The sequence below is a fragment of the Megalops cyprinoides genome, chromosome 7 (genome assembly GCF_013368585.1).
Source record: "Megalops cyprinoides isolate fMegCyp1 chromosome 7, fMegCyp1.pri, whole genome shotgun sequence".
Taxonomy (NCBI): domain Eukaryota; kingdom Metazoa; phylum Chordata; class Actinopteri; order Elopiformes; family Megalopidae; genus Megalops; species Megalops cyprinoides.
In genome coordinates, this window is record NC_050589.1 from 5,306,243 (window position 1) to 5,332,884 (window position 26,642).

Consider the following 26,642-nt stretch of genomic DNA (forward strand, 5'->3'; position numbering starts at 1 on the left):
CCCATGTGTACGTAGGTTCCTGATCAAAAGATAATGTGATGTCCTTCCTAAACCCCAACTATTCTGAATGGTATTTCAGTATTTGTAAATGAGGTTGCTTTCAGGGGTATATGTTAGAGGCTAAATAATGCCTAATGTTTGTTATTAACTCTTTTTCCTTTGTCAACTTGTACGCTTGTTTTGTAAACCTCTTGAAGTGGCACTGTGAGGAAAGGGCTTGAGGAGTTTAGATGCTCTGAAATGGGTGTGGGATCGCTGACACGGCACCCTGTTGAGCTGTGCGCTCGTTAGCACATCAGTTAGCTGCAGGCTGTGCAGCTGGTCTGGGGAAGAAAACGGCAACTTCTCTTCACCTGGTAATGGATTCCATCATTCAGATTGACAGTTCTTGGGGAAAAAAATAAATAAATAAAAATAAATACATTGTATAATTGTATATATGTTGTTATGCTACTGTATACTATAGTAGCACAACAGCCTAGCACAGCGTTTCTCAAACCTCTCCTGGAGTACCCCCTGCCCTGCAGGTTTTAGATCTCTCCCTGCTCCAACACAGCTGATTCAAATGATCAGTTTGTTATTAAGCAGCTTCAGGAGTTCATAACGAGTGGATCATTTGAATCAGCTGTGTTGGAGCAGGGAGAGATCTAAAACATGCAGGGCAGGGGGCCCTCCAGGAGAGGTTTGAGAAACGCTGGCCTAGCACAAGCAAGACTCAAAGCTATTGAATTTTTTGGCTTTCTCATTTGATAGAGCAAAATTTAACCTATGTTTAATTGACATTGAGTATGTGTATGTTTCCTTTATCATAACTGATGGTAATCCTCACCGAGAAGTGCTTATTATTTTTTAAAATATTTTTTTTGTATGAAGTGACTGAATTTGAAATGCTTTTGTAGCCACCCAACAACCTACATGATAGTCTGTAGTGTCCTTCAAACCCCAGAAATCTCTCATCCAAGAGGACCTATGGGTGACGGTTGAGGAGAGGGGGGGTTGGAATGTCACGCATCTCAGGTTCCACTGTTGACAGCACAATTCAACAACCTGCAAGAGTGTTTCACTTACCTGAGTCATGAAACTGACTGGAGTAGTCATGATTGTCATGTTACCTGGATTGTCATGATTCAGCACTTTCTTTTTCTGGAAAAAATTACCTCAAACGGCAAAGAAAAGACACTCCAGTTTGAATTGTGTAGCAGGGGCCTGGAAAGACGGCCTGTGAATGGGGACTGAGGCATAGAGAAGCATTAGGCAATACTGAAATTTTATGAAATATTATGATTACTAGTTAAATAGAAATGGATGATTTATTCTAGGACAGCTGGTTTTACAAATGTTGAGGGCTCACATTTACGTCATAAAGCCACTGACCTGTTGCAGAGAGTGAGAAATCAAAGATCCCCTCCTCAATTTGCGATGTGCCAAAATTTGCATGCGGATGCTTCATAAGTCTGACTTCGGCAGCCAATAGGAGAGTTCTGCTGCTGCAGTGATTTAGTGCACTTCATTTGCATGTCAAGTTAAAGTTTATGGTAAGGAAAAGCATTAAAATAGAGTTATGAGCAGTTCTTAGGCTTTGTTCCCTTTTAGTCTGATCTCAGCACTTTACCAGGACACTGATGATTGCTATAGCTGCTGTTAGACTTGTAATAAATGTGACCCATATTGGCAATCAGAACGTCTCACCACTGAAACAGGGGTTATGTAAAGATCACCAGTGAGACCAAGGATTTAATTCCACTGTCTCATAAGTCTGCTCCATATGTGTCTGTTCTGTGTCTTCATAGAATAAAATATTGTGCCATGTCTTGGTTTTTTTTTTTTTTTTTAACAGAGAGGAGGACTGGGAGAGATGGTACCAGTTACTGCCACATTAACCAGTCAGCACACACTTTGAAAAATTAATTACCTAATGAACAAGACAAAAGCCTACGAGAGGCGGACACACAATGTGTGTTCGCTGTAATTATGGTGTAATTTCTGCTTCTCTCTGAGGCTCTGTAATTATCAATCTTGTCTATTTACCAAATGAATATTAATGAAAATCGCTGCACCACAGAAGAAGCTCTTTAAATGGAGGAATACCACCAATTGGATTGACTCAGAGGGCAGGCTCTGCTCTTATTAAAAACTGCTTTAACTGGCATGTCTGATGTGTTTCGTGCTCATTGCGCTCAACCATTATCTTTGTTTTAAATGATTTTGTTCATTTATTTAACGCACAGTGATTGATAGCTAATCTTCCCATTGGAGACTAATTATTTCTGGCTAAACCCATTCCTGTTTAGTTTAATCTGCACCAAGGACGGCGACACCCAGTCCGTGTGCCAGAAGTGTCCGCAGTATCATAGTTTAGGACCCCCATAATTTCTGCTGTTATAACTTGATACAAACACTTGAACCTGAGAATCACAGTGCTATAGCGAACAGGTTTTTGATCATTTTGTGGCATGCAGATTTTGCTGTAGTTTTTATCCCTTTTTCTTTTTCATATTTGCAGAACTATAACATTTACGTATTTTTCCTCCTTACTACAGTACCAGTATATAAGCACAAATACACAGTGCACTCTAAGAGTGAACGTTCTGTGAGATTAAAGGACATTGTAGAAGTAAATCTTGGTTGTGTGCCCATTGATTCTTTGCAAAATGAGGGGATGAAATGTTTAAGTGAAGGGTATTCTGGAAAGTAGTGTATTGAATGTGTGTGTTTTTGAAATACATGACTGCTTTGTTTTGATTAAAACACATGTAAGTAAAGTTTCTCTTAGCATGGGCTACATCAGAAGCTGACCCCATGTGGTCCTGACCATGACCTATGACACCTTCTGATGACACGGTTGCCATGTAGTGCTCACCCTGGGTAAACAGTACTGGGTAGAGGTGGGCATTTCAATAAAGAGTTTTAACGGGAAGGGTAGCCTACTAAAAGGTTTGACTTTTTTTTTGGTTTGGTGTTTTTTTTTGTTTGTGCCGAGACTTTGAAATGACTTTTTCCGTTTGTTGTAAACATCATACAGTATCTAATTGTCTTGCTGGAACAAAATGTCTTCGTTTGTCTTGTGTATTTTATAAGATGATCATCTCCATTAAATATTATGATTTTATAGTGCATTAAGTTTATGAATCCACTTACAGTATCTGTACTAGCTTGTAACAAATAATAGAAAATATGTTATATTCCTCATAATTTCTTGAAGCAGGTTTTATGGTAATATTCTCTGTGCCTCCTGTTCAGAAAATGTTTTAGATATGGGACCATCAGCCATCTTCTTCAAGTCTTCTTAAACAGTATGTTGGTTGTGTGGTTTTAGGGTAGATGATATACAAGGTCAGTAGCTTTTTAGAAAATCTATCATGTTTCAGGAAAGTACTTAATTATACTTAATAGTAGTATTACCGATTTCTATGTGTCTTTGAAACAACCCATTGAATTAAATGGGGTTTGAATTATATTTATTAATTTATTTACTTTGGTCCCTCTGTAACAAATAGAAAGAAACAACTTATGTTAACTGCACCATTTAACTGCACCACTTTCATTTGAAATATTGGTTTATTTGATCCTCAAATCCGTCTCAGGTAGCATTATTAAATTATACCCGTATTAATATTTTCACACATGGCCAGTTTTAATACAGCCACCTTGTTCTGTAAATATTTCTTTGGCAGCCAGACCCACAGACCCACAGGCCCAAATCCAAACAAACTCAATATGCTAAACAAATGTCAATAAGTGTATTATAGCGTTACATAAATATAAAGTTGGATTTAAGGACATCTCTAAAGATCACTCAGTACCTGCAGTATTTGTCCTCCACATAATTGAAAATATATTATTAATGAAACTATATTAAGCTCCAACATTGTGGGAACAAAGAGGAAGCCTGCTATACTAACTTAGTTCAGATACCCGGAGTAATTACTTGAACAGCTGGAATGTGTTATTTTCTTCTTTTTTAGGATACCACAGGAAGGCATGAATGCAGATTGGCCAAATTCCGTCTACTTCACGTTCCAGCTGTACCGCTTTCCACCCCTCACAACACAACGGATGGTGCTGCTCGCTGCGGACAAGGCGCAGAAGAAGTCCAGGGATAAGCATCCGTGTGTCCTAGCTGTTACAAACAAAGATGGAACCGTCAATTCTGGTGAGAGCAACAGAGCAGTGGGCATTGAACTGCACTTACCATCTGCTGGTGACTGGGGAGGTGCAGTCTGGCAACTGCCAAAGTAAATGTCTCTGTCCTAAAACACAGCGAATATTGTTCTGCTCTAAACATTACATCAGTGCACATTTTTTTTTCCTCCAAAAGTGATTTCCTAATCGCCACAGTAAGTCTGGTGGTATAGCCCTGGCCCCCTGCCTGTCCTGCCCCGGGCGTGTGTGTGAGGTTCCTGGGAACCTACCCTCGCCCGAATGTCCCTGCACTGCCAGGCAGACTCTGCACATAGCTCAGCAGAGGTTTTAAATCTGGGTCCCTCTGCAGCTGGCCAGGGGAGAGAAGCCTCTCAGGCTCTGTCCCCGCTATGACTGGGGCTGCACCGACAGCCAGAGCATCCCCCCCCCCACAACGCACAGCGCTGTCATTTCACTACACATCAGGAGGGCTGCAGCAGGGGCCCCTCTGCTCTACTGAGAGCGCCAGTGTCTGTGGGTGGGGGGGCGGGGGGCGGAGGGGCTCGATGAAATGACTTGACGAAAGCCCCCCCCCCCCACCACCACACAATCCATATTACACCCAGGGAGGAGGATGTTTTCCTCATACGGTCTATTTTATGCTCCATTCTCCCTGTCTATTGCACTGGCAGGGCCGCTGTCAGGTCCGAGCACCGGCTTTCGGGGAGACAGATGGGAATTTCAGTCAGGCTGCATCACTGCTTTTCCAACAAAAATGGCAGCCACATAATTGCAGAAGGACATCAAGATCATGCAGACAGAAAAAAAAAGAAAGGCAGCGGTAGTTATCTGCCTTGGCTATGACTTCATGGAAAGTTCAGTGGAAAGTAATGCAATGTGTATGAGTATGTGGTTACGCAGGGGATCCTAAAAGCTGCATTTATTACAAGGTTCAGGTATGGCCATGAAACTAGCAGTGTAACTGTCCATTAGGTTCATCATTTCACCGTTGTGAAACTGCCAATGTCCATTTGAACATGTCTTGTTGCCAGTAACTAATACATAGAACATTTTTGAAAGGACTTCAAAAATTTACAGCACATACTCATGGTACTAGGTAGTGCTTAATATGTGAGAACATTCTGTATAGCTTGAAGCAAGTAAAGCATGACCTCAAGGCCTTCTTATTTTCAGCAATTCCTCAATATCTCTCAATAGCACATTTATTTTTGACCTTGTAGCACTGGCATGTACAGGTTACTAAAAAGGCAGATTGAACATTCTTTTTAGATATTGCTCATCTGGCTAAGCACTTCAGCAGAATTGTTGCATAAAGGAACGAAAAATTCTGCAGGCTTGTACATCATTCGTGTTTGTCATATTTGTTATTCAGTATGGGTTTCTGAAATGGAGGAGATAGGAGAGACAGGAGCAGCAGTGTGGTGTAGTGGTAAGGGGCAGGGCTCGCCACTGAAAGGTCGCTGGTTTGAGTCCCGTGCTGCTGTTCCGTTGGTGTAACCTCGGGCAAGGTAATTAACCCACAATTGCCTCAGTAAACATCTAGCTGTATGTAAGTCACTCTGGGTAAGAGCATCCGCTAAATGACAGCAATGAAATGAAAGACACTGGTGGTGGAATCAAGCTGAACTTGCAGTAGTAAGACATACTTGCCTCTGTCTCCTCACCACTCTCCTCTGTCTCTCTCAGCGAGTCCTGGCCTACAGCTGAAGTACTTGGTGGACCCTGGCTTCCTGAAGCCCGGGGAGCACCGCTGGTTCCTGCGCTACCTGGCCCTTCACACGCTGCAGATTGACGTGTGGGACAGCGACTCTCTCCTTCTCATTGGCTCCGCGGCTGTGGAGCTCAAGGTTTGAGCTTACTGTATGGCATTGTTCTCGGACACACAGACCGTGCACGTCACTGAGTAAATCGCAAGGACGCAAGACATCAGACTGTCAGTGCTTAGGAGATGTTGTAATATTTCCTGTGCGCCGCACTGGCCTGAACACCGTAGCACCTGAGGACTCAAATCAAACAGTCTACTGAACTTGAAGTGGAAGTGCCTCTAAACTGTAGTTGCCTCAAAGCGTGATTATTGGTGTGGCTATTTTAAGCGGCGGTTTCATGTGAAGACAGCCAGGCTGTCAGGTGAAAAGAGAACAGCGTTTACTTCCTTGCAAAAGTTTCTGCCTGCTTTCTTTTACAGCACTTGCTGCGGCAGGGTAGGCCTGCGGTCCAGATAACACAGGAGCTGGAAGTGGTCACCACCGAGTACCTGCAGGATGCCATGGTCGTGAGTGGGGACGTCCCTGGGCGGACGGCTGTATCGCCCATCAATGCCTTCACAACAGTCAAAGGCAGAATCCATCTCCGAATGGGTAACGTCGGTGAGTGTGGCATCAAAGAGGCATCAAAGGGACACAGTGCCGTTACTATGTCGTTAGACGCACTGGATCTTTTCCAATTAGGGGCTGGAAAGCAGCAGGCTTGTCATTATGGGATAATTGCAATACAGACAGAGGAAGGACCAGTGTTTTTAGGCGCAGAACTATGGACAGATTATCCATGATTTCTCATGGATTATCTTAAAGAAACAAGCAAATTAAAATTAGGGTAAAAAAAGGAGCCCTTTTATAAATTCTAATTGAGAGCTGCAGTTCCATTAGCGAACCATCCTGTCCTGTTCTGTCTTATTGCAGGAGACAGTGGGAATCAATTATCTATTAGAAACGCCATCCTTCAGCCCTCACCATAGCAGGCCCGCTGTTCCTTTTCATTGCGGATTAATTTGTCTCCCCTCTTATTTGTTCCCGTTGACGAAGAAATTAAGTCGTCAGCCGGTCTGAAGGAGGGCTTTGGAATATGCAGGCGCGAAGGCAGATGCCGATTTGTAACGTGACGTTCCTCTTGGCCGCCCCGATCGCTTTCCCAGGTTGAGCATTAGAAGTGCAACACACAACAGAGGGTGTGCCAAATGAAAGTGTTGCCTCGCAGAGATAGGCCCGCATTATTCACAGCCTTCAACGCCAGCCTTTGAGTGGCTGTTTTGTTGGTGGTTGATTTCATTAGTCACGTATTAATCAAAATTGGATTAATCAGAAGTTCAAGATGTTGTGTTTCCAAACAAACAGGGGCTACTATCTTGTTATGAATATTCCGTATCAAATATTTAATTATGAAGACGGAGGTATTATATTCTTGTTGCGTCCTGATTTTAGATATGTCAGTTCTGGAAAATGGTGATGACAGTTTCTTATTCATCAGGATTTGGCTTAAAGAGATATTCACCGAATGCCAACCATGACATTTTAAAATGAAAGAAACAATGTATCATTTAATTCTTAATTACCGTTTCCATGAACTGTGCAAGTATTTGAATAATTAAATAAGTACATTTAATTAGCACTGTGTAATCTTTTAAGTCATACCAGATAAACCGATATTAATGATCCGAAAAGCAAACGGAGGACTCCGGCCTTTTTGAATATAAAAACACTTTATTGGCTTTGTTTTGACTGGTGGTGGAGTATTTTTGTTCAGTGTTAATAGGAGCAGAGTCTTGGATAACGGGCTTGTTTTCTCACTCTCATTTCATTTCATAAAAACATAATTGTATATGGCTTAAAATTAGTTGCGGTTGACTGTTTCCAAAAAGGACTGTTTGCCCCATAAGAATGATTAAATTCACTGGCACAAAGAGTACATCGGATAATTAGACAAAACTCATTTGCGAAAAATTTAATCAGAGTCTAATGAATCTTAAATATTGATGTATTCACTCAATGGGTTGATTGGGGAAGCGCACAGAATGATTTAAAGATACCATCAGTTGTTTGTAACATTACTTTTGGTGTTGATTATTTATCGCTTTTGAACTATGCGGAGTGTTGACTAGGCAAATCTTTTTGAGTGTATTTTTAAGCATATTGGCCATCTTTTATTAACCACTTGCGTTCCATCGCTAACATTGTAGAGTTTTAGAGAAAACTCAGAGGCATTGTCCTGGCATTGCCATCATTTTATGTGCACTTCATATATATATCAAAATACGCCCTTTGATGATGGTGTCCCGCAAATTTAGTCTTCTAATATTGTTGTCTTGACAATCATATGACTAGATTTTATTTCACAGTGATCTCTAGTACGGCTGGGCGGTATAGCCCTTGCGATATATCAAATAGCTATTTTTAGCGCCATAACAGCTATCCCCGGTATGTGGTGTTAGGTTTCTTCCGTATTTTTTTCCCTTTAGTCATACCTGAGGCGGGAGCACACCTCCAAAGTTCAGTGAAATGCTTCCGGGGCAGAAAAATATCACTTGTATCTGTATGTTGGTTAACTTACCTATTAGCTTTGAAAAACACAGCATATCACTCTTTATCTTGGTAGCCATGTGTTTCTACCTACCACATGGAAGCAGCATAGGGCTGTTGCTGTGATATCAACATTGAATAGATACGAGTGGCGTTTTTTTTCCCCCGCAAGCATTTCACATAAATTACAGACAAGACTGATGCAGAAGAACGTTGAGTGTGTCAGTGCGCCCAAAGAAACTGAGTGAAAATCCAAATAAGTCATGCTGACATATGCTTTCAATGGTGGATGGCCTGCTGAAAGAGGAGGCCTTGGCAGGTAGATGGGCAGTTGTACCATTTGTACCCTTGACATTTTGTACTATTTATATTGTGCAATGTATGCGAAGGCTGGGTTGCGCCCAGCATGGCTCATATCTCTTACACAGCTGGATAAAGGAATTAAGTCACTCTCCTTTGAAACTGTAATCAAATAAAAATCAAGTAAAAATATTTTCCTTTCAGAATTTATGGAACTTGGGCTTCACATTTCACACATTTCAGGAACATTTATTCATCATTTAATTACAGTTTTTCCCCTCAGTCCAATTTCAGGCAGCAAATTTAAGAGAAAATGAAAGAGGGATCATACAAGCCTGCTTTTCAGCGTTGTAATCCACGCCACCACCTTGCCATCCAGCATGGCAAATATGCATACTCACATACATTACATTTCTTCATCGCAGTGAGAGACACATGCATGGAGTGATGCATCTGGCTAAAAAGCAGGAGTAAAGATTAAGGCTATTATACTTTTATCTCCCACTGCCTTTTGCAGTGCTTATCTGTGCGAGCCAGATAAGCCCAGGTTGGAGAGCAAGATGAGAGTGAGAACTCTCATCCAAGACTGTCACAAAGAGGAAATATTTTAAATCAAATTTGCTCGACAAATAATGGTGCAGGGACCATATCTTGTTCCGTGCCTGTCAATGGGAAAAAATACAACAATAAGATGTTATTGAATGATGTTGCCATACAGAGAATGTTTTACTATGGCTTTTTTATATTACTGTTTCTTAAAGAGGTTAGATTACCTACAGCAGAAAACCAGGACAGCAGTGCTTCACAACATGAAAGAATGAGCTTATTTTAAAAAATCGCTGGAACATGAGCCTGTGTATTTGTTTTGGAAGCCAACCCTGGGAGAAATCAAATAATGCACTCCAGCGTCGTAGTGGGTCACATTCTCATTTGTCGTTTCGCGCTAAGCAGTGTGTGTTGGGCATCGCTGTGCTGGTGGAGCAGTGGGGTCATTATAATGTCATGCACACTGTGAACCACTCGATAAATCTGATAGAGGCTCTTGGCAGTCACTTTTCAATTAGTCTTTCTCATGGACCAGCCTTGCTTTGAGGTTGCAATGCATCTGTGCTGTTATACTCACGAAACACAGATATTAGAGGAGAAAGGAGGTCTTATGCTTGGTATGTATACATTATATTGAATGCTTATAAACTGTATACACAAGCTGATAATGTCTAGATTGCTGTTATTGAACCATATGCCACAAAATAGCCCAGCAGCCATATGTCAAAAGGAGAGGTTCCATTTCCTCACAATACGGGGTTTAATTTATGACCTCTAATGTGCCGCCCAGCGGCTCTTCCTCCTGGGTTTGCTTAGGTGTCCCCTGCTCTTTCTCTCAATCAGCAGTGCAGTTCCACAGAGTAAAATGCAGACAATTCTGTGAGCTGGAGATATCCTTAGCATTACTGAGACTCTTTGCTTTGTCCTCAACATTATTCAAACTCTTTGTTTGAACAGCACATGAATCTGAAACAGCTGTATGGGTAACTTTAAGCATACGTCAAGGGGTGGGGTGGTTAAATATGTATAATGTAAAGTATTCATTAGCAGTAACTTAATTATGTACACATATTTCAGGTTATCATCAGTTCATTCCCACTGATAGTCATCCTGGCTTTATAAAGTCATATCTAGCTACTTCTAAGGGCAATCTTCTTCTCTGATGCCTCTGTGAGGAATGTTTTATCATAACTGGATAAAAAAAAAAATGATGTTCAAAAACAAAACAAGACAAATACAAGAAAACAATGAAGGCTGGATCTGAAGTCTGTGATCAACTCAGTCATTAATCTGTTTTACTTTGTTATCAGCTTAATGGGTAAGCCATTGTATTTAGCCCTCTGAATATTCTGCGCAAACATATTATTTTGTACATTGAGAGCCCTCTTCTGAAGCCAGCATTTGGAAATGTAATGACTTGTGAAACGATTCGAAACCTAATGAAAGCACCGCAAAAATTAATCAGTGCAGTTGTATTGTCTGTGTCTGTGTCTGTTCACATGGCAACACCATCTCTGTGGACTGTTATTCGGAGGACGTTTTATTAGTGGGAGGCAAAGGTGTTCCAAAGTAAATGATGTGGATATTCTCTGGATATTGTGGTTTTTATTTGCTGACCTTCCAACAGGTCTTATATTTTTCAAACTGTCACATTTTTCCAGCTTTTACATTGCTCGGTTCATGCACTGTACAGTAAGTGTAAGGCTTACGTGCAGGGTGTGCAACCCAAAGGTCACTGCATTGATCCCCAGCGGGGCTCTGCTCTTGTACCCTTGGGCAAGGTATTTATAAACCGAATCGCCTTGTAAATATCCAGCCGTATAAATGGATAGCAAGTAAAAATTGTAAACTATGGTAATTGCTTTGGATGAGGCTGACTGCTAATGAATTGTAGTATGCAATGTAGTTGAGAGCAAATAGCAGTAGATCACTTAGGAAATTCTAGTAGAAATTGGTGTCATTGCATAGTTGTTATTCCCCTGGTCTTAGAAGACCTTGCTGCGTGATGCACTATTGAAAATTGAATAAGAATACATAAGAAAAGGACTCATGCAAGTATATTGGATGTTTCTGATTTGGGTCTTCATTACTTCAGACGACCCCTTATACACCTTACACAATAGCCGCATATAACTACTACGTATAATTGTTGTCGTAAACATATGAAATTCTGTCTTAAGCTTCAGGCGCACTGATGCTGCCGCAGAAGGTGCTGAAAGTGTTAAGTGCAGCATGTGAAGTACTTTGGCGACATACCCCACTCTAATTGTTTTTCTGTCAGAGCAAGTCCTGTACCGCCTTAATAGAAGTCATAAGCGCTGCTCAGCAAAATACCTTAGCTTCTGCGGCTGGCTGTCCTCAAAGTGAACTAATGGGAGTCTCAGTCAGTGGGGGAAAACCCGGAACCGTTCAGTGTTCCTATCTAGTGCTCAGTGCTGCCTTCAAGCACTTGCTCCATGCACGCATTCATGTATTGTCTCGGCTCAGAATCGTGCTGGCAGGGGCCACGGTCCCTCCTTTCACATTTCTCCCGCTTAGAACATCGGTTCACGTCGCTGGATGCAAGGATCAGCCGCGAGCCATGTGGATCAAAAGGCTGTCGGATTGCCAAGAGGCCCATATTGACCGAATGTACTCAGTCCAGCCCACATTGTTATTGTTATTAGCGTACATGGGAGGGTTGGGCAAGGGTCACTTTGACCATGAAATCAAGACATCGTGTCAACCATGTTGTCCTTTCACAAAAGACTAGTGATCCTGGCAGTGGACCTGATGATGGCATATAGAGAAAGTTCTGGATGACACACAGGTTACATTAAAGCACAAACAGACTAGTTTCTCAGTATATTTCTATATTCTATTTTTTTTTTTTGGTTTGGTAAGAGGGAGTTTAGGGTGAATAGCATCAGAAGAAACAAACCATTTGCAAACAAGCTTTTTTAATGGCAGATTTATTTATTTATTTCTTATGTAATACCTCTGCCTCGGTCACTCCCCGTGACATCTGCCACACTTGTTCCAAACAAGGCCCTCTGAGGTTTGGTGTTGCTCACTGGCAGACTGTGTTGACAGTGTGAAGGCCTTTTATCTATATGTTACTCAATGCTCCAGCTGGCACGGAGACATGACAGGCTCTTGTATTTCGCCTCACTGTGTCAGGTCTCCCTTTACATGTACACCTCTATGCAAAGAGCATGCGATCACCTTTTGCAGACAGCAGATAAATCTTTATTTTGTGTCAGGGTGACTGGTGACATCCGGGAATAGATTGCTTTCCTCTCTGTACATTGCATTCTGTAGGCGCTGAAAGGACTGCGTTGATGTTCAAAAATCTGCCCCTCTGCGACAGCGATAAGCTTTGAAATCCGCAGTACAAGAATGTGCTGCATGGTGCCAAGTCATGGCAAATGAATTTTGTCTGACAAGGTGGTCAGCGGTGTGGACGTGAGTTGCTGTGCGATATAAGACTAAATTGGCTTTTTGTATCGAAATTCAGTCATGCATATGGTGTCATTAATTATTATTATTATTTATTAACTGGGCGGATGCCCTTATCCGGGGCACCTTTCAAAGTATTACAAATTATAGTGCTGAATACAAATAACAAATAGTGAAAAAACAACTGGACTCATAACAGTAGCTAACTGCAACAAGTGAAGATTTGCAGGGACCTGTAAACTGATATATTTCCTCAGTACTGTACATGCAATGTTAACATATTTCAATTTGATCTCTACAATAATGCATTTTTAATTGTGGTCAAAGAAAGAAGATTAGGCTCTTTTAAATTTATGACACTTTGGGAGTGAGTGGACAATAGGGGTTTATAAAGCCAGTTTCAACTGAAAGAAACACTATCCAAGCTCCCTAACAGCCTTGTCTGGTCACTGTTCACCAGAGACTCATGCTAGCAATAAGATGACAAAACCCCATCTATCTAAGTTCTAAAGCTCTGCATTCTGAACTGTGAAACAATGGAGCAGAACAGTTCAGTCGGATAGTTATTGAATTCGTGAGAATCTCAAAGAAGAACGCTATTGCTAGCTACTTCATTCATCTTCACAACCATAGCAAGTTCATATAATGAAATGCTTGTGCTCCGTCTCTCTCTGCCTTAACATGAAGGGCACACCATCACAAAACCAGCAAAGAGGGACACTACAGACCTACACAGACTATGTACACCTTGCACACGTAGATATACATTATATACACAGAATACAGTATACATTATATACACAGAATACAGTACACAATGACATTACCAATTATACAACGACAGTGTGCAGTGTGTATGAGCAAAGCAGAGCAGAGCACTAAATTATTGTTGTGCTGCTGTACTGCTGTCTGCTGTCAAGTTCACTTAAAACATGGATCTTCCTATCAGTAATTAATTTGAACAGCATTTTATTGTAGACTTATTTCTAGTCCATTTGGTGGTGGAGGATTAGAAGCACACCTTCCCCTACACTTCAGTTCTGTAGTTAGGCAGATGAAACTGTCACTGCTGCTATTACAATAGGGTACTATGTTATGTATTAAGTATTCAGACTTTAAATTCCCAGAAATTTAGAAAAATTATTTGTTTAATATGTATTTTAGCTGTATTTGATAAAAAATGAAAGATGCTGAATGACTTTGCTGTCATGATCAGGGAAGGTAGGGCATTCCACTGTTGTGGGGGGGGGGGGGGGGTTGGGGGGGGCTAGGTCCAGAGGTCATGGTGGGGGCGAAGGCGGAGGAAGGAACCAATGAGCAGTTGTAGAAGAAGCTGGGCACCAACTGGGCTTTAGGGAAATGTGAGAGACTGTATGTGAGTGCACTGTGATTAAGGGGTCTCAGTAACTCAATACCAAGGTTTACGAACGGCATAACGGCTTCAGATGGCAGCCAGTGGAAGGAGATGTGTGGCCTGAGCGTAGGTGGTGACAGAGGAGAGACCAGTCCACTGCATAGATCTGGACGATTCCCAACTGTCAGGTGTCCAGCCAGGGAGTGCAGAAGGGCCAGAGAGAGTGGAGGAAGTGGTGAGAAACGGGTGGATTCTGATTCTGTTTGAATAAGTAGCAGGAGCTAGTCAAAATCGCAGCGGTTCACAAAAAAGAAGCCTACCAAGTGTTGGAATGTAACTTGTGGTTTCTTATTAAGCAGGGAGGAGACGCGGTGGTGTTCTCCAAGCAGACAGTAGGGTTCAGCACATGTGACGACTTGGCTGCATGGTAAAGACTGGCTTGCTGAGGTTACTCCTGTGTTAATGGGCAGTCATCCTGAAGGAGATGTATTCAAGACACGGAAAGGTTCTGGAAGGTGCCTGTGTAGCAGAGGGAGAAATAAAAAGAATGATCTGAGTGTCATATCCGTAGCAGATATTAGTGGCTTAGTATAATGGTTGAACCTTTTTCATTTCTTGCCAGTGGCAAGTTGACAGTATAGGACATCAAGGAGCAATTGACTATAAAAGGTGTCTCCTGAATTAGAACCACCAAGTAAGACAAAAAGGAATTTTTGAAACTTTACCAAACTCCGTGAAGGTCACTTTGTGTCCTGGAAAGTTTTGGAAAAACTTAGTTATTCAGACCTTTCAATTTTGTATAACCTGCTATAACAGCCACTGGCTTCCATAAAGGGTTTGCTGTTCCAGTAATTATTAGCACGGCTACACATTGTTTGCTCCAGAATAGAATGCATGTAAGTGTTTCCGTTAATTTGAGGGAAATAGGTGCTGGAGTGACAGAACAAAAGAAAAGGGTTGCAAAGTCTCCCTGGTCTAAGAAAGCACAAGTTGTTCAGCAGTCTTCTCCATTGTTACAGATTGTTTTTTTTTTTCTCCCCCCCCCCCCCCCCCCCGTCTGGTTTCTACCAGGGCACCCTGCGGATCAGAATGTGAAAAAGTCCAAGATGCTCCCCCCTGCTCGCTCACATGTGATCACGGCTCGCGACGGCACAAGCGGCTTCGGCGGCGGGAGCCTCTCTTCCAAGAGCGTGCAGAGCCTCAACGGTGCGTGTTCAGAAAACAAACCTCCCATTCAACGCTTCCCGTACACTAGATACAAGAGGGTGAAAAAGCTGGCATTAGTGGTAGTACATTTCGTCTGTTGCTTGAGAGGATAGCACTCTCAGTGCTCTGTTCAGTCACCGGCGGGCCACGCAGGCCTCTTCATTCACATTTGCTACTTTATGGTTCTTACCACCTGACCCAACATAAAGGATGAATCATCACAGTTATGGCTGTAAGACCATCATTTGTTCTGAAAATGACTGTCTATGCCCGGCTCCTACGGCAGGCCTTATAAATGGTAATTTAACAATTTTGTCAATATACTTTAAAGTGTCAGGTCAGACGGTGGAGATTTGGCCGGGCCATCAGGCTTCCTGGAAGCAAGACTGCAATCTCCCGCAGCATGTGATTGGCAGAGGACAGATGAATTTTTGATAAGGAGAGGTGGATGTACCTCTTGAGGAAAAAAAAAAAAAATCATACAGTCAGTCATCATTGAGTGGGAGTAAAACCTCTTACACAGGGTTTTAAGGCAACAAGCAATACTGCAGGGCTTTTCTTTTGATCCCTAATTTACTTTATCTGCTCTTTATTTGAGGCTGGCTTCCTCCTTAGTTTTTGGAATTATTTGTGGTCATGTATCATGTAGGATTTTATCTACGGATTGATCAGTCATTTTTGCTTGCTTTTTCTGACAGTTTTTCCTTGGTGATGTTAACTGCTATTTACAGAACAGAAAGAGGGGTCTGAGGATAAACCACCCACCCTTAATACTAATATGTATCATTCGAGTTATGCTTATGTGTTTTTGTTGTCTAATATTATTAATTTTGAAATGTGGTGCCAATTAGCTCTCAATTACTGTGTCCGCGCCTGGCAGTCCTTTTTTAAAATGTTTGCTTGAACATTTGCATAGTATCCGTGATGAAAGCACTGTAAGAGCCTAAACGTTGGTAATTTGTCATTTAATGAAGGAAGAAAAAAAAAAAAAGCATTTTTTCGGACTGATTGTGGAAGTGCAATCCAGTCTCCTTTCAGTTTGTGGGTTGAACACATGCTGAGTGAGGACCAGTCATGTCGCTGCCCTGTGTTTTTTTTTTTATGATTTGCATCGCGTGCCATGAACTCATTGTAGTGCGGAACGCCTCCCGGGCCCAGCGGCTGGTGGAGATTGACAGCGAGCTGGCCGCGCTGCTGCACACCCGGATGAAGGAGGCGGGGGTGGCCCTGGGGCAGGCGCTGCCGGAGACGGAGGAGACCCGCCGGCGCAAGTTGGACAGGATGGCAGCCGTGCGCCAGTTCGAGGAGCAGGGCTGCATCACCAGCGTAACCAAACCCAACATCCTGGTACGGCCCCAGAATGCTCCCAGACCGTGGGTCCAGCTGGCTGGCCTTGACTGATGCTGTTACAGAGGCTGTTATGGTCATTCATTTACTCTAAGCCTGTGTGCGCACTCATTTCTTTTGGTTAGCAAGTTGGGTACAACTGAAGACACTTCACACATTATTGAGACCCAGTCCAGATGTTCAGAGGGTTTCTGTGTAAAAAAAAAAAACTAGTGTTTCTTGAGCATGATTGCTTGCTTATGTGTCAAAAACTGATTTTTGGCATTGAGGTGATGTTTTATGTTGTTTGTATATATGTATGTATGTATGTCATGTATGGAAAAGCTCATACCCCAGGTAATAATTTGAATATTATTGAGTCATGTTCAAAGCAGGCAAGGCACACCCATACTGAGCCCATACAATTGTACTGATGTACTGTTTTGTTTTTGCATTCTTTTTTGTAGTTCCTTGTCGATTGAGATAAAAACTAAACTGGCTTCATTAGTTAAATTTAATGTTAGAGTTAAAGTTAAAGAGGCAGGGTTAAAGTTCATTTGTATTGCAACCATAGTGTGAAGTGTAACAGTAGGGGTCAGTGGTGAGGCAGAGTGTTGATCCAGTCTGACTGGGGCGGTCCCTCACAGAGCCGTCGGCAGGAGCGAGTCCAGCACGGACGGGACCTGCGGCTGATCGAGGCCTACCGCGAGCGCAGCAAGGTGGAGAGCATCACCAGCATGCTCAGCAAAGCCATCACCACCCAGCACACGCTATACGCCACCCTGGGCGCCGCCGAATTCTTCGAGTTCGTCCTGAAGAACCCCTACAACGTTCAGCAGACCGTCACTATCGAGAGCGAGGACCCGGAGCTCAGGTAGCCGTCAGGGGGAAATGGTTGCCGGTCATTGAGAAATAAACTCTCCAAAACCTGGATGTAGCTGCAAGCCCCTTCCTAGCACTAAGTGGTAGGACTGCCTACGGTTTGCTTTCCTACTGAGTGTCAGTGTGTTGTCTTTGTTCATTTGCATGTGATTGGTAGTCAACACACAGATATACATATGTTCAGGTGTGCTACTGGATCTTCCATTTCTCTATGTGGACATGATTTTTACAGATTCCCCAGTAGTATTGTGGTGGGGAAGCCCCAGAGATGATTACATTCATCAAGTAATATTAGCCTACTTTAATTGTATCATGACCTACACTTTAGTTATTTTTTTGTAATATATATATGAATCCGCTTGTCATTTCAAAAGCCATAATATAAACAAACATCATTTGACACATCATATTATATTTGCTAGGAATTGACATCTCAGACAGAAACCTGCGGGATGTACGTTTGGTCAACTTGATTACTTGAAAATGACTGTGATCTAATGTCCGTCTAATGAAAAGCCCATATCCTGAAAATGAAGTCCCTGCAACCCAAAGGATAAGGGCAGAATGGCCTGTGGTTGAAAAATGCAGTACTGTAGGAAATTATGTCAGACATCACTCAAGCTTCAGGTATGGTGCATTACCTGTGTAAAGAGGGAGGCATGACACCTTTAAGTGAGGATTTCATTGTGCGTTACACGTGCATCTGTGTACTCTTCTGGCTAAGCGCTTCTGGAAAACGGCCAAAACATTTGTGCATACTGCTTAGATTTGATACTACCCTAATTCACCCTGGATTAGACTGTCTGCTTGGCAAATAATAAACCTGTTTCACTGCTGTTGGGAGCGTGTAAAATGTGCAAAGAGCATTGCAGTAATTCATCATGAGTTAGAACGTTTTAAGTGTCTGATAACTGGTCTTTATTATTGACCAATTTATTGGTATTAAGGTAATGGAACACACAACATAAAAGGGCTAATTGGGAGATAGATGGCGACTTCATTGTGATGAATGAGCTTTATCCCTGCAATGTCTTGCTTGCTCATCTGATCTCACATTTGAATTTCTGTGTTTCTCTGTTTTTACTGGGGGATGTAGCCAGTGTGAGAGGGGTCAGATGAAGTTTTAGGAATTAACAGTGCCTCTAAGGAAGGAATAGCTTGGGTTTATGACAGTAAAGAAATAACAGGAAATAACAACCCCCCCCCCCCCCCCCCTTGTTTGTCAAAAGTTGTTCCATATTATACATTCTGCTCAGGTCCAAGCAGATTTGCATACCTCATTTTGATAAACAGCAGCCTGAGTGCAGCATTGGGTGAATCATTACGGCATTAGCACGGGCAGGAGATAAAGCAGCAGCACTTCTCTTCTGAAGCCTCTGTGGGCTGAGCCGGAGATCAGAGGAACGCCGCCGTTAGATTTGTAGCATGTTCAGAACAAAGCTGCGAGGCTTTCAGTTTTTACAATAATATTCCCCACCAACAGAAAGATAATCTCTTTCTTGTAGCCTCTGACGAGAGAGCTAACAAAGTGAGCTAACAAAAAAAATAAAATGTGGAGAGATACTGCTGTCCTTTTTTCTGGTACCATTTCTTCCACTATAAAGCTCGTCAAACTCAAACTATCACAAAGCTGTTAATTTTTTTCATTCAACTTACCAGTGTCCTACTGATTTTGAAGGCTGTACAGTTTCTTAATTAATATTGAGTACTGTGGTTAGTTGTTTCTGAACAAAATGGTTATCCCTGCCATAAAAAGTTCAGACATATGCCACATCCTTTTATTCACCTTGATTTGGTTTATCTGAGGCAAACTGATTTGAGCATTTTTGATATTGTCCACACACCCAAAGGGAATTAGATGTGATGATGTAAAGACTGGAAAACAACCTACATCTATGTAATAAATGCAATGAAATATAGTACTGCATATCTGTACTGTGGTATCTTTGTAATAATCAAACAATCCCTGAAATTACATTTTAAAATGGACTCTTTTTTATATAGTACCCTTCTCAGTAGAATAGTGAGAGAAGTGTTTGTGGACATGGGAGATTACTAAAAGACAAGAGTCCATTACGAATTACCACAGATGAGAATTTATGGAGTGATTCAGAAAAGGCACTTGAATAAAAAAGGATTAGAAAGATTAGCTTTACAGTTCTTCTCAGTCCTTTTTCAGAGACAAATTCTAGTTACAGCGCAGACAGCACAGTAAAAGCCCTCGGAGGTAAATCACTGAAATACCCCCACAGTGAGCAAGCCAGAGGCAGAGAGAAGCTCCTTAAGATGGAGAAAACCCCAAAGGGAATCGCACTCAGGCCCGTCCCTCACACTGGCAGTGTGTCCTTGGTTCAAATCCTTTCCATTCTGGGCACAGCTGGTCCGTATCAGGTCATCTCGAGTGTCAGGAGAAGCAGTCAGCCTCGTCCGTTTCCATGGAACCCTAAACCGTCGGTTCTTGCTGTCACCGGTCGCCCAACTGTCAGCAGGTCTCTGGTGCTTCACGGAGAGTAGCGTGATAAAATAAGAGAAACACTGGGTAATAATAAGAAAAAGGTTCATATGGACGTGAGCAGTGAATACGTATTCAGCTCCGCCGTTTGTATCCTCGGGAGCAGATTAGCTGTAGCGGTGTGTGATGTTTGGCAGGTGACTGGCAAGTGGTGCTGCTCAGCCATGAAAGTGTTATGACGCTATTCGGCATCAGGAGCAAATTGGCCAAAACAGCCTGGGTGTCCGTCATACCTATAGAGCAGCAGCCCCCTACATAATTATAAATTCTCTCTTGTTCTGAATTTTAGTTTTAAAGTATTCATCACTGTTAAGGGGGTGTACATCGGAAGCAGCAATACCGTGGCTCGGATGGTAATTTCGCAGATTTGTGGTGAAAGATGGTTGCTATAGGTATCAGTAGTACTTGGCCTCTGCCACAGCCTCATGCAGTTAAGTTCGGATATATTAGTTTGGATACCGCTGAGTGAAGCTGCATCGTGAGCTATCTTAAGAAGTGTCAGAGAGCATCAGAAGAAATGAATGATTCAGAAGGTTAAAAGAGGTGATACTGCAGATGGGTGGCACTGTAGGAGCAGGTTTGGCTTAATATGGAAAGAGCGCATCCTATAACACATACGTCAAAAGTCGTGCTTAACAGCCCCCCAAGAGCTGTGATTCAGTTCAGAAGCTTTAAGTTGCTGGTTAATTGGGGTGGGGTGGGGTGTCTTTTTCCTCACCCTCACCATCCACCGCAGAAATGAACAAATTACAGTGATATTCTGACATTATTTGGATGTTTAGTGCAAGTGGAGCCTTGTTGTTCAGACTGGTGGAAACATGTTCTTCACCTGTGTCTTTCCATCTGTTGCCATGCATTTTGTATGACTCTGCTTCTGTGGGCCGAGATGGCTTCAGGCAAGGGGTGGAGCAGAACAGTGTAGCACACGCTAGCAGTTTTCAGGCTTGGAGACTCTACTCTCCACAGGACAGCTCACTGTTGCTTTTAAACACACCCTACTTTCTAGCCCTTGTTCAAACATGGCCAGACCTTAATTCGTTTTGTGTCTAGTTGCTTCTCTCTGTCACACGTTATGCATAAAACAAGTTTCACAGTCAGAGTGGAAAATATGTTACCAATGGAGGCCTCGGAGTGAGTGTAGCTGTGTTATTGCGGTCTATATGTATGTAAAAACAGCAGTGATACTTAGAACCACTATAATCAATTCAGAAATTTTGCTTTGTTTTCATGCCCAGGGGTTGTGGCTTTGAAGTAAAGAGGCAACCTTTCCATGAAACATTTGAGCATGATATTTTTTTTTTCTCTTGAGGAAGAAATAAAATTTCATACCCGAAAGGTGTTATCTTTATAGGTTGCAGACTTTCTAGAATCTCATTTCTTCGAGTTGGGCGGCTTTATAGTAACACAATGCGTCTGTGAACCGGGTAATCCGCGGCGCCGCTTCTAATGAAAGAAAAACGGCCCTTTGAAATTTCCTCGATCTGTTGTTTTCAGCGTTATCGTGAACTCCAGGGAATGGAGGCATTTCAAGAACCTGACCCAAACCATGACACCTCTGGAGGAGGACATGTTTCACCTCAAAGAGAACACATTGACCCCCCAGGTGTACCTGCGCCCCAAGGAGACCGTTTACGTCCCTCTGAAATACCAAACCTTCACCTCAGACCATGCCGTCGTCACACAGGTAAGTGCTGCAAAAATGCTCTGTGCAGCTAGCTCTCTCAAATAAATAAAAAAACACACATTTTACGCAAATGCCAAATTCTGCTTTTAACATTCCCATTGGTAATTGAAATAAGCAAAATTTTCATAATGTCTATGTGTCTATCTAATGCAACCTGGAGTGTTCTCAATAACGTATGTACATTTATCACAATGGATAATTGTATTTTATATTTGTATGGATTACAAACTCATACACAATCACACAGACTCTCTCTCTCTCTCTGTCTCTCTCTCTCTCTCTCTCTCTCTCAGACACAGATATATAATACATGAATGGTGTGTAAAATAATCCAGTTTGTTTTGCCTGAAGAGGCAAACCCCTGCAGTCTCTTAGTGTGGGCTTCTTTAGAGAAAAGGTTGAAAACCCCTGATGTGAACCTCACAGTTTTATTTTTCTAGAAGCCTCAGGGAATACATTGGATGTTTTACAGACTATAAGTACAGAGTAAAATAAATTGTCAAAAACCAATGGTGGTTAAAGGGCTTGTAATCTATACAGTACAAGAACTGTTTGTTTATATGCTTTGAAAAACTTTGACTTGGGTGCATTTGTAATAATAATTTTCATAATACCCATGTGTTTGATTCTTACATATCTCCTGCAGGGACCAGCCATTGTACATACTGGAAGGAGTGCTATAGTGGCCCAGAAGCATCAGTCGAACACAGTCCAGGCCAAGACAATTAAAGTATGTCCATATCAGTCTTATTCAGGGTGTAAAATTGTCATATTGTGTGCTGGCAGCCATAAACCAATCCATTGTATGCTAATTGTTATAAAGACTGCTCATACATTGCACTTTTGGACATTTCACTCAATGGACAGCCTTATCCAGAGCAACTTACAGAACTGTATGAATGCATTTCATACGTACAGATGGATGTTTACTCAGGTACCTTACTCAACTCAGCGATGGCAGTGCCACTTAGGAATCGAACAGACAGCCTTTTGGGTTATAAGCCCTGGTCCTCATCATACTGCTGCATGATTGGACTTCTAGTGATGGTACCTGCACAAGGGTAAATGACCTCGGCTGTCTGTGCTCAGGTTGTGTTCAGGGCGGATGACGGCAAGCCTATGGCGATTTGTCAGGTGAACGTCGAACCCACACCACACGTCATCGATCAGACGTTTCGATTCTACCATCCGGAGCTCACGTTCCTCAAGAAGGCCATCCGCCTTCCCCCGTGGGACAATCTGCCAGGTGCACTCAAGTCTCCACAACTGGCTGTGCTTTTTGTGGTTTTCCTTTCTAAACACACTGTTAATTGCAAACCTAAGAATCAATGTATGCTCCCTCTCTTACCTTTGAAATTCCCTCTCTGTGGGGGTGCCAGTCAGGTCAGGTGACACAGTGTCTCAGATTCAAGTGCGCTGCAGTGACCCCAACGTCATCTGTGACACAAAAAAGATGGTGAGTGGGAGCAAATTCCTTCACATGCAGTAACTTATTTATATCTTAGATCATTTTGTAGAGATTCATTGCACAGAGTGTGAGTCTTCATGATCGGAACACTTCAAAAGAATCACTGCAGACACATTTAATATGATGTGACAATAGCTAAATTAAATGTGTTTTTAGCCTGTGCGATCAGTCTTTTGATGCTTAGCTGCCAGGAAACGAAAAAAAAAAATGTTATGTGCTTAACATTTGTGTTCCTCTTGTTTCAAACCTCCAGGCCCCCGGAGAACCCCAGGATGTGTTTCTGAAAGTAACAGGTGGCCAGAGTCCGCAGATAAAGAAGTTCTTTATCACAGTGTTCACGTATGTACCCGACCGGGCAGGGCATCAGAAAATGACTGCTGTTGAAACAGTAGTCCTCGTGACTTAATCCTTGATTGTGCCGCTCTTACATGATTAATCTAATTAATCTAATCGCAAGGTGTCTGTTTTGTTTTCTGATTGCATTATGCTGTGATTTTGTCATGTGATCATTAAAAACAGCAGGAATCACTACTCACTGAGGCATGTCTTACATTGTGAGTAATGAAGAAGGCTGAAGCTGTAGAATATCTCCATACCTCATAATTACAATCACAGATAATATATTTTGCGCTCGCTGAGGACAGCACTTCTCCCTAAGGATATGAAAAGAGGAGCTCAGACAGCTGACTTTCTCCATATTGTTCTTGTACTTTTAGCATAAGAACCAAGAATAAAACTTTGTCTTAGTGGAGTCTCTTTAGTCTTTCTTTTGTGCTAGTGATCAAATGCAGTTTTATAGGTGCTGATGGGAACAGAATCTAAGGCACTTGTCTCTGTAGGGACGAGTGGCTGGCAGCACCAACCCAGATCTGGCAGGTGTACGTCCACTTCTTGCAGCGTGTTGACATCAGCTGTGTGACAGGTCAGGTAACCTGGCAGTCCCTGGTGCTGAGGGGCACCCAGGCTGTGCGGAAGGTCAAGTGCCATACTTCTCACCCGGAAGAGGTCCAGGTACTCGGATACCTTTTATCTGGGTCCACACAGTGGATTACGTACTCAAAAGAGTTTTCAAAGTGTTGGCTAAACTTTACTATAACACATTGCGTGGAGTCTTTTCTCAAGGCAAAGATGTCGGCGGCAGCCTAACGGCGTCTCCTCTGTGTTTTTGCCCCTATTCAGATTGACCCTGCCGAGGTGTTTGTTCTCCCCCCAAACGCAGTGCAGGACCTCCAGGTTGGAGTGGGACCGCGGAGAGCCGGCAGCAAGTTTGTGTACCTGAATGTGGTGGATGTGGAGTACCATCAGCTGGTGGCTTCCTGGTTGCTCTGCGTGTCCTGCCGGCAGCCACTTATATCTAAAGTAATGAGGCCTGGATGTTTGCGCTGTGGTTCAATAGAAGATAATGTGCCCCATTTGTGAGGAGCTTATAATATGCCACAAATTAAATCTGTAGTTAAGAGGAGTGAGTGCTCCAGGCTGCAGACAACTTATCAGAATTTAAAAGTGCCTTGCTCGTGTGTTCGTCTCTCAGCTCTACTTTGCTTAAAGGTTTTTTCCAAGAAACAAAATTTCAATGCACATGGATTAAGATTTTTAAACAGCGCCGTTAAATAGAAATAAAAGCATAGGGGACAACCTGGGTAATGTATTTTTAGAAATTATTTGGCTTCTTGTCATACACAGGGAACATTGTCGATGTGTACTGGGTTGTACTAAGCCTCTTTTTAAGATTTTCTTTACCCTTTAAAAGGTCAGCTTCATCCCTGCTATTTTTCTGTCTGGAAATGTAGGTTGTGGTTAATGTGTCTTGTTATGTTCCATTTTAATGCCAAAAAAAGAGATCAAGAAACTGTCTTTGTGAGCTGAATTTACAGTGCTCTTGTTTTATGGATTATGCCATCATTATTCAAGGTTTTCTCAGGTTCTCACTTTACCCTTTGAAAATTGTGTTCTGTGTGTGTGTGTGTGTGTGCGCGTGCGTGTGTATGGAAGTGTGTGTGTGTGTGTGTGTGTGTGTGTGTGTGTTCATTTGTATTTGTGTGCATTCGTGTGTGTGCATGCATGTGTGGGTGTGTTTATATGCGTTTGTATGTGAATGTGCATTTGTGTGTTTGTGTGTATGTGAGTGCGTACGTGTTTTTACACTTGTGTGGGCATGCCTTTGAGTTGTATTGCTCTTTCTTTTCCAGGCATTCGAAATCTTTCTCCCTGTGGGAGGTGGAAAGGGCAGCAACAAAAAAATCACCTACACCAATCCTTACCCCACCCGCAGGACTTTCCTGCTGCGCTCCGACCACCCCGACCTGCTGCAGTTCAAGGAGGACTCCTTCCAAGTGAGATCTGGCACAGTCAACCGCTGTCACTCTCCACATTCTAAACATTTGAGGCAGCCAGCCTTTTATTCCTACCTCAGTGTCCGCTGCTGCGGGTTTTGTGCATTTTGAGTACTCCCCACTGCCTCCGCACACAGGAGGAGGTAGCTGTTTTTGTGTGACCAGTTTTGACTGATTACTGATAATTTGTATGCGCATAAACAACATTTGAATTGTTTGGCGGTGTATTAAAGTGAGAGGTAGTGCCTGAAAATAACACTGGTTTTGCTATGTTAGCACTTGACCATATGAGTCTGAAAAAAGTGGTAAAAGAGATGTCTTAAATAATAGTTGGAGGTTCATAAAACCATAGAAACAAATATGTGATATTTATAACTGGAAACTTTCGGAAAGAACTTTTAATCTACATTTCCTGAATTAACATTTAATTCATATTTATCTTGAGATAACTATACGTTCAAGTGATCAAGTACATAGAATTTTTGGTCAAGCTAAATTTGAACTAAATCCTACATGGCACACATTTGTATATTGGCTAAAATTGTTCATTAATAACATCGTATATTATTACAACATTGTATATTATTGTCTAAAACTGCTAGTCAGGAAGATGTTACACATAAAGATGACAGGTAAACCAAAGTAATGTTGGTTACCATTACGCATTAGCTAGTTAGCCAGCAGAGGTTATCGTGGTACATAAAGAATCAATTAGGTTGGAGTCAAACTTACTCGCCCAGCAAACCAAAACGTGAGAGAGTTCTCCTGTTTTTTTTCCAATGCCATATACCGTTTAGAACATGGTCTTCATTTGTCTGCCATTTGTCCATTCAGTGTAGTTAGTGTCTCCACGTTTTTAAATCGATAGCAGAACTGGCTGTCAGAATATGTGATGTGACAAACATGGTAATCAGCAGCTGCCTCTCAGACCAAAACTAGCCAGTTAGTTGTAGAATCGACCCGAATTTTCCATGGTTGACAAAATTTGCAGCATCGTGCTGTCATATGCAGTTTGTGATTAGACAACGAGAGATTGTACAGAGATCATTAACATGAAATTTCACAGCTGGAAAATGAGTGGCCATTGACTACGGTACAGTAAAAAAGCAAGAGAACCTGATGGAAAGGGGTATGTATTTGGGCATTCTTGCATTTTAC

General features: G+C 42.2%; 1 protein-coding gene across 1 annotated transcript in view; it reads left to right on the plus strand.

Annotated features, from left to right (window-relative positions):
- nphp4 (nephronophthisis 4) overlaps positions 1-26,642 on the plus strand; it is a 130,829-nt gene that overhangs the window by 102,900 nt on the left and 1,287 nt on the right. Inside the window, exons 16-29 of the mRNA XM_036533581.1 lie at positions 3,966-4,153; positions 5,830-5,990; positions 6,329-6,509; positions 15,145-15,279; positions 16,415-16,626; positions 17,253-17,479; positions 21,494-21,683; positions 22,330-22,413; positions 22,773-22,929; positions 23,063-23,139; positions 23,405-23,490; positions 23,991-24,162; positions 24,331-24,510; positions 25,341-25,484. Of these exons, the coding sequence (XP_036389474.1) occupies positions 3,966-4,153; positions 5,830-5,990; positions 6,329-6,509; positions 15,145-15,279; positions 16,415-16,626; positions 17,253-17,479; positions 21,494-21,683; positions 22,330-22,413; positions 22,773-22,929; positions 23,063-23,139; positions 23,405-23,490; positions 23,991-24,162; positions 24,331-24,510; positions 25,341-25,484 (2,194 nt within the window). The remainder of the gene's footprint in view (positions 1-3,965; positions 4,154-5,829; positions 5,991-6,328; positions 6,510-15,144; positions 15,280-16,414; positions 16,627-17,252; positions 17,480-21,493; positions 21,684-22,329; positions 22,414-22,772; positions 22,930-23,062; positions 23,140-23,404; positions 23,491-23,990; positions 24,163-24,330; positions 24,511-25,340; positions 25,485-26,642) is intronic.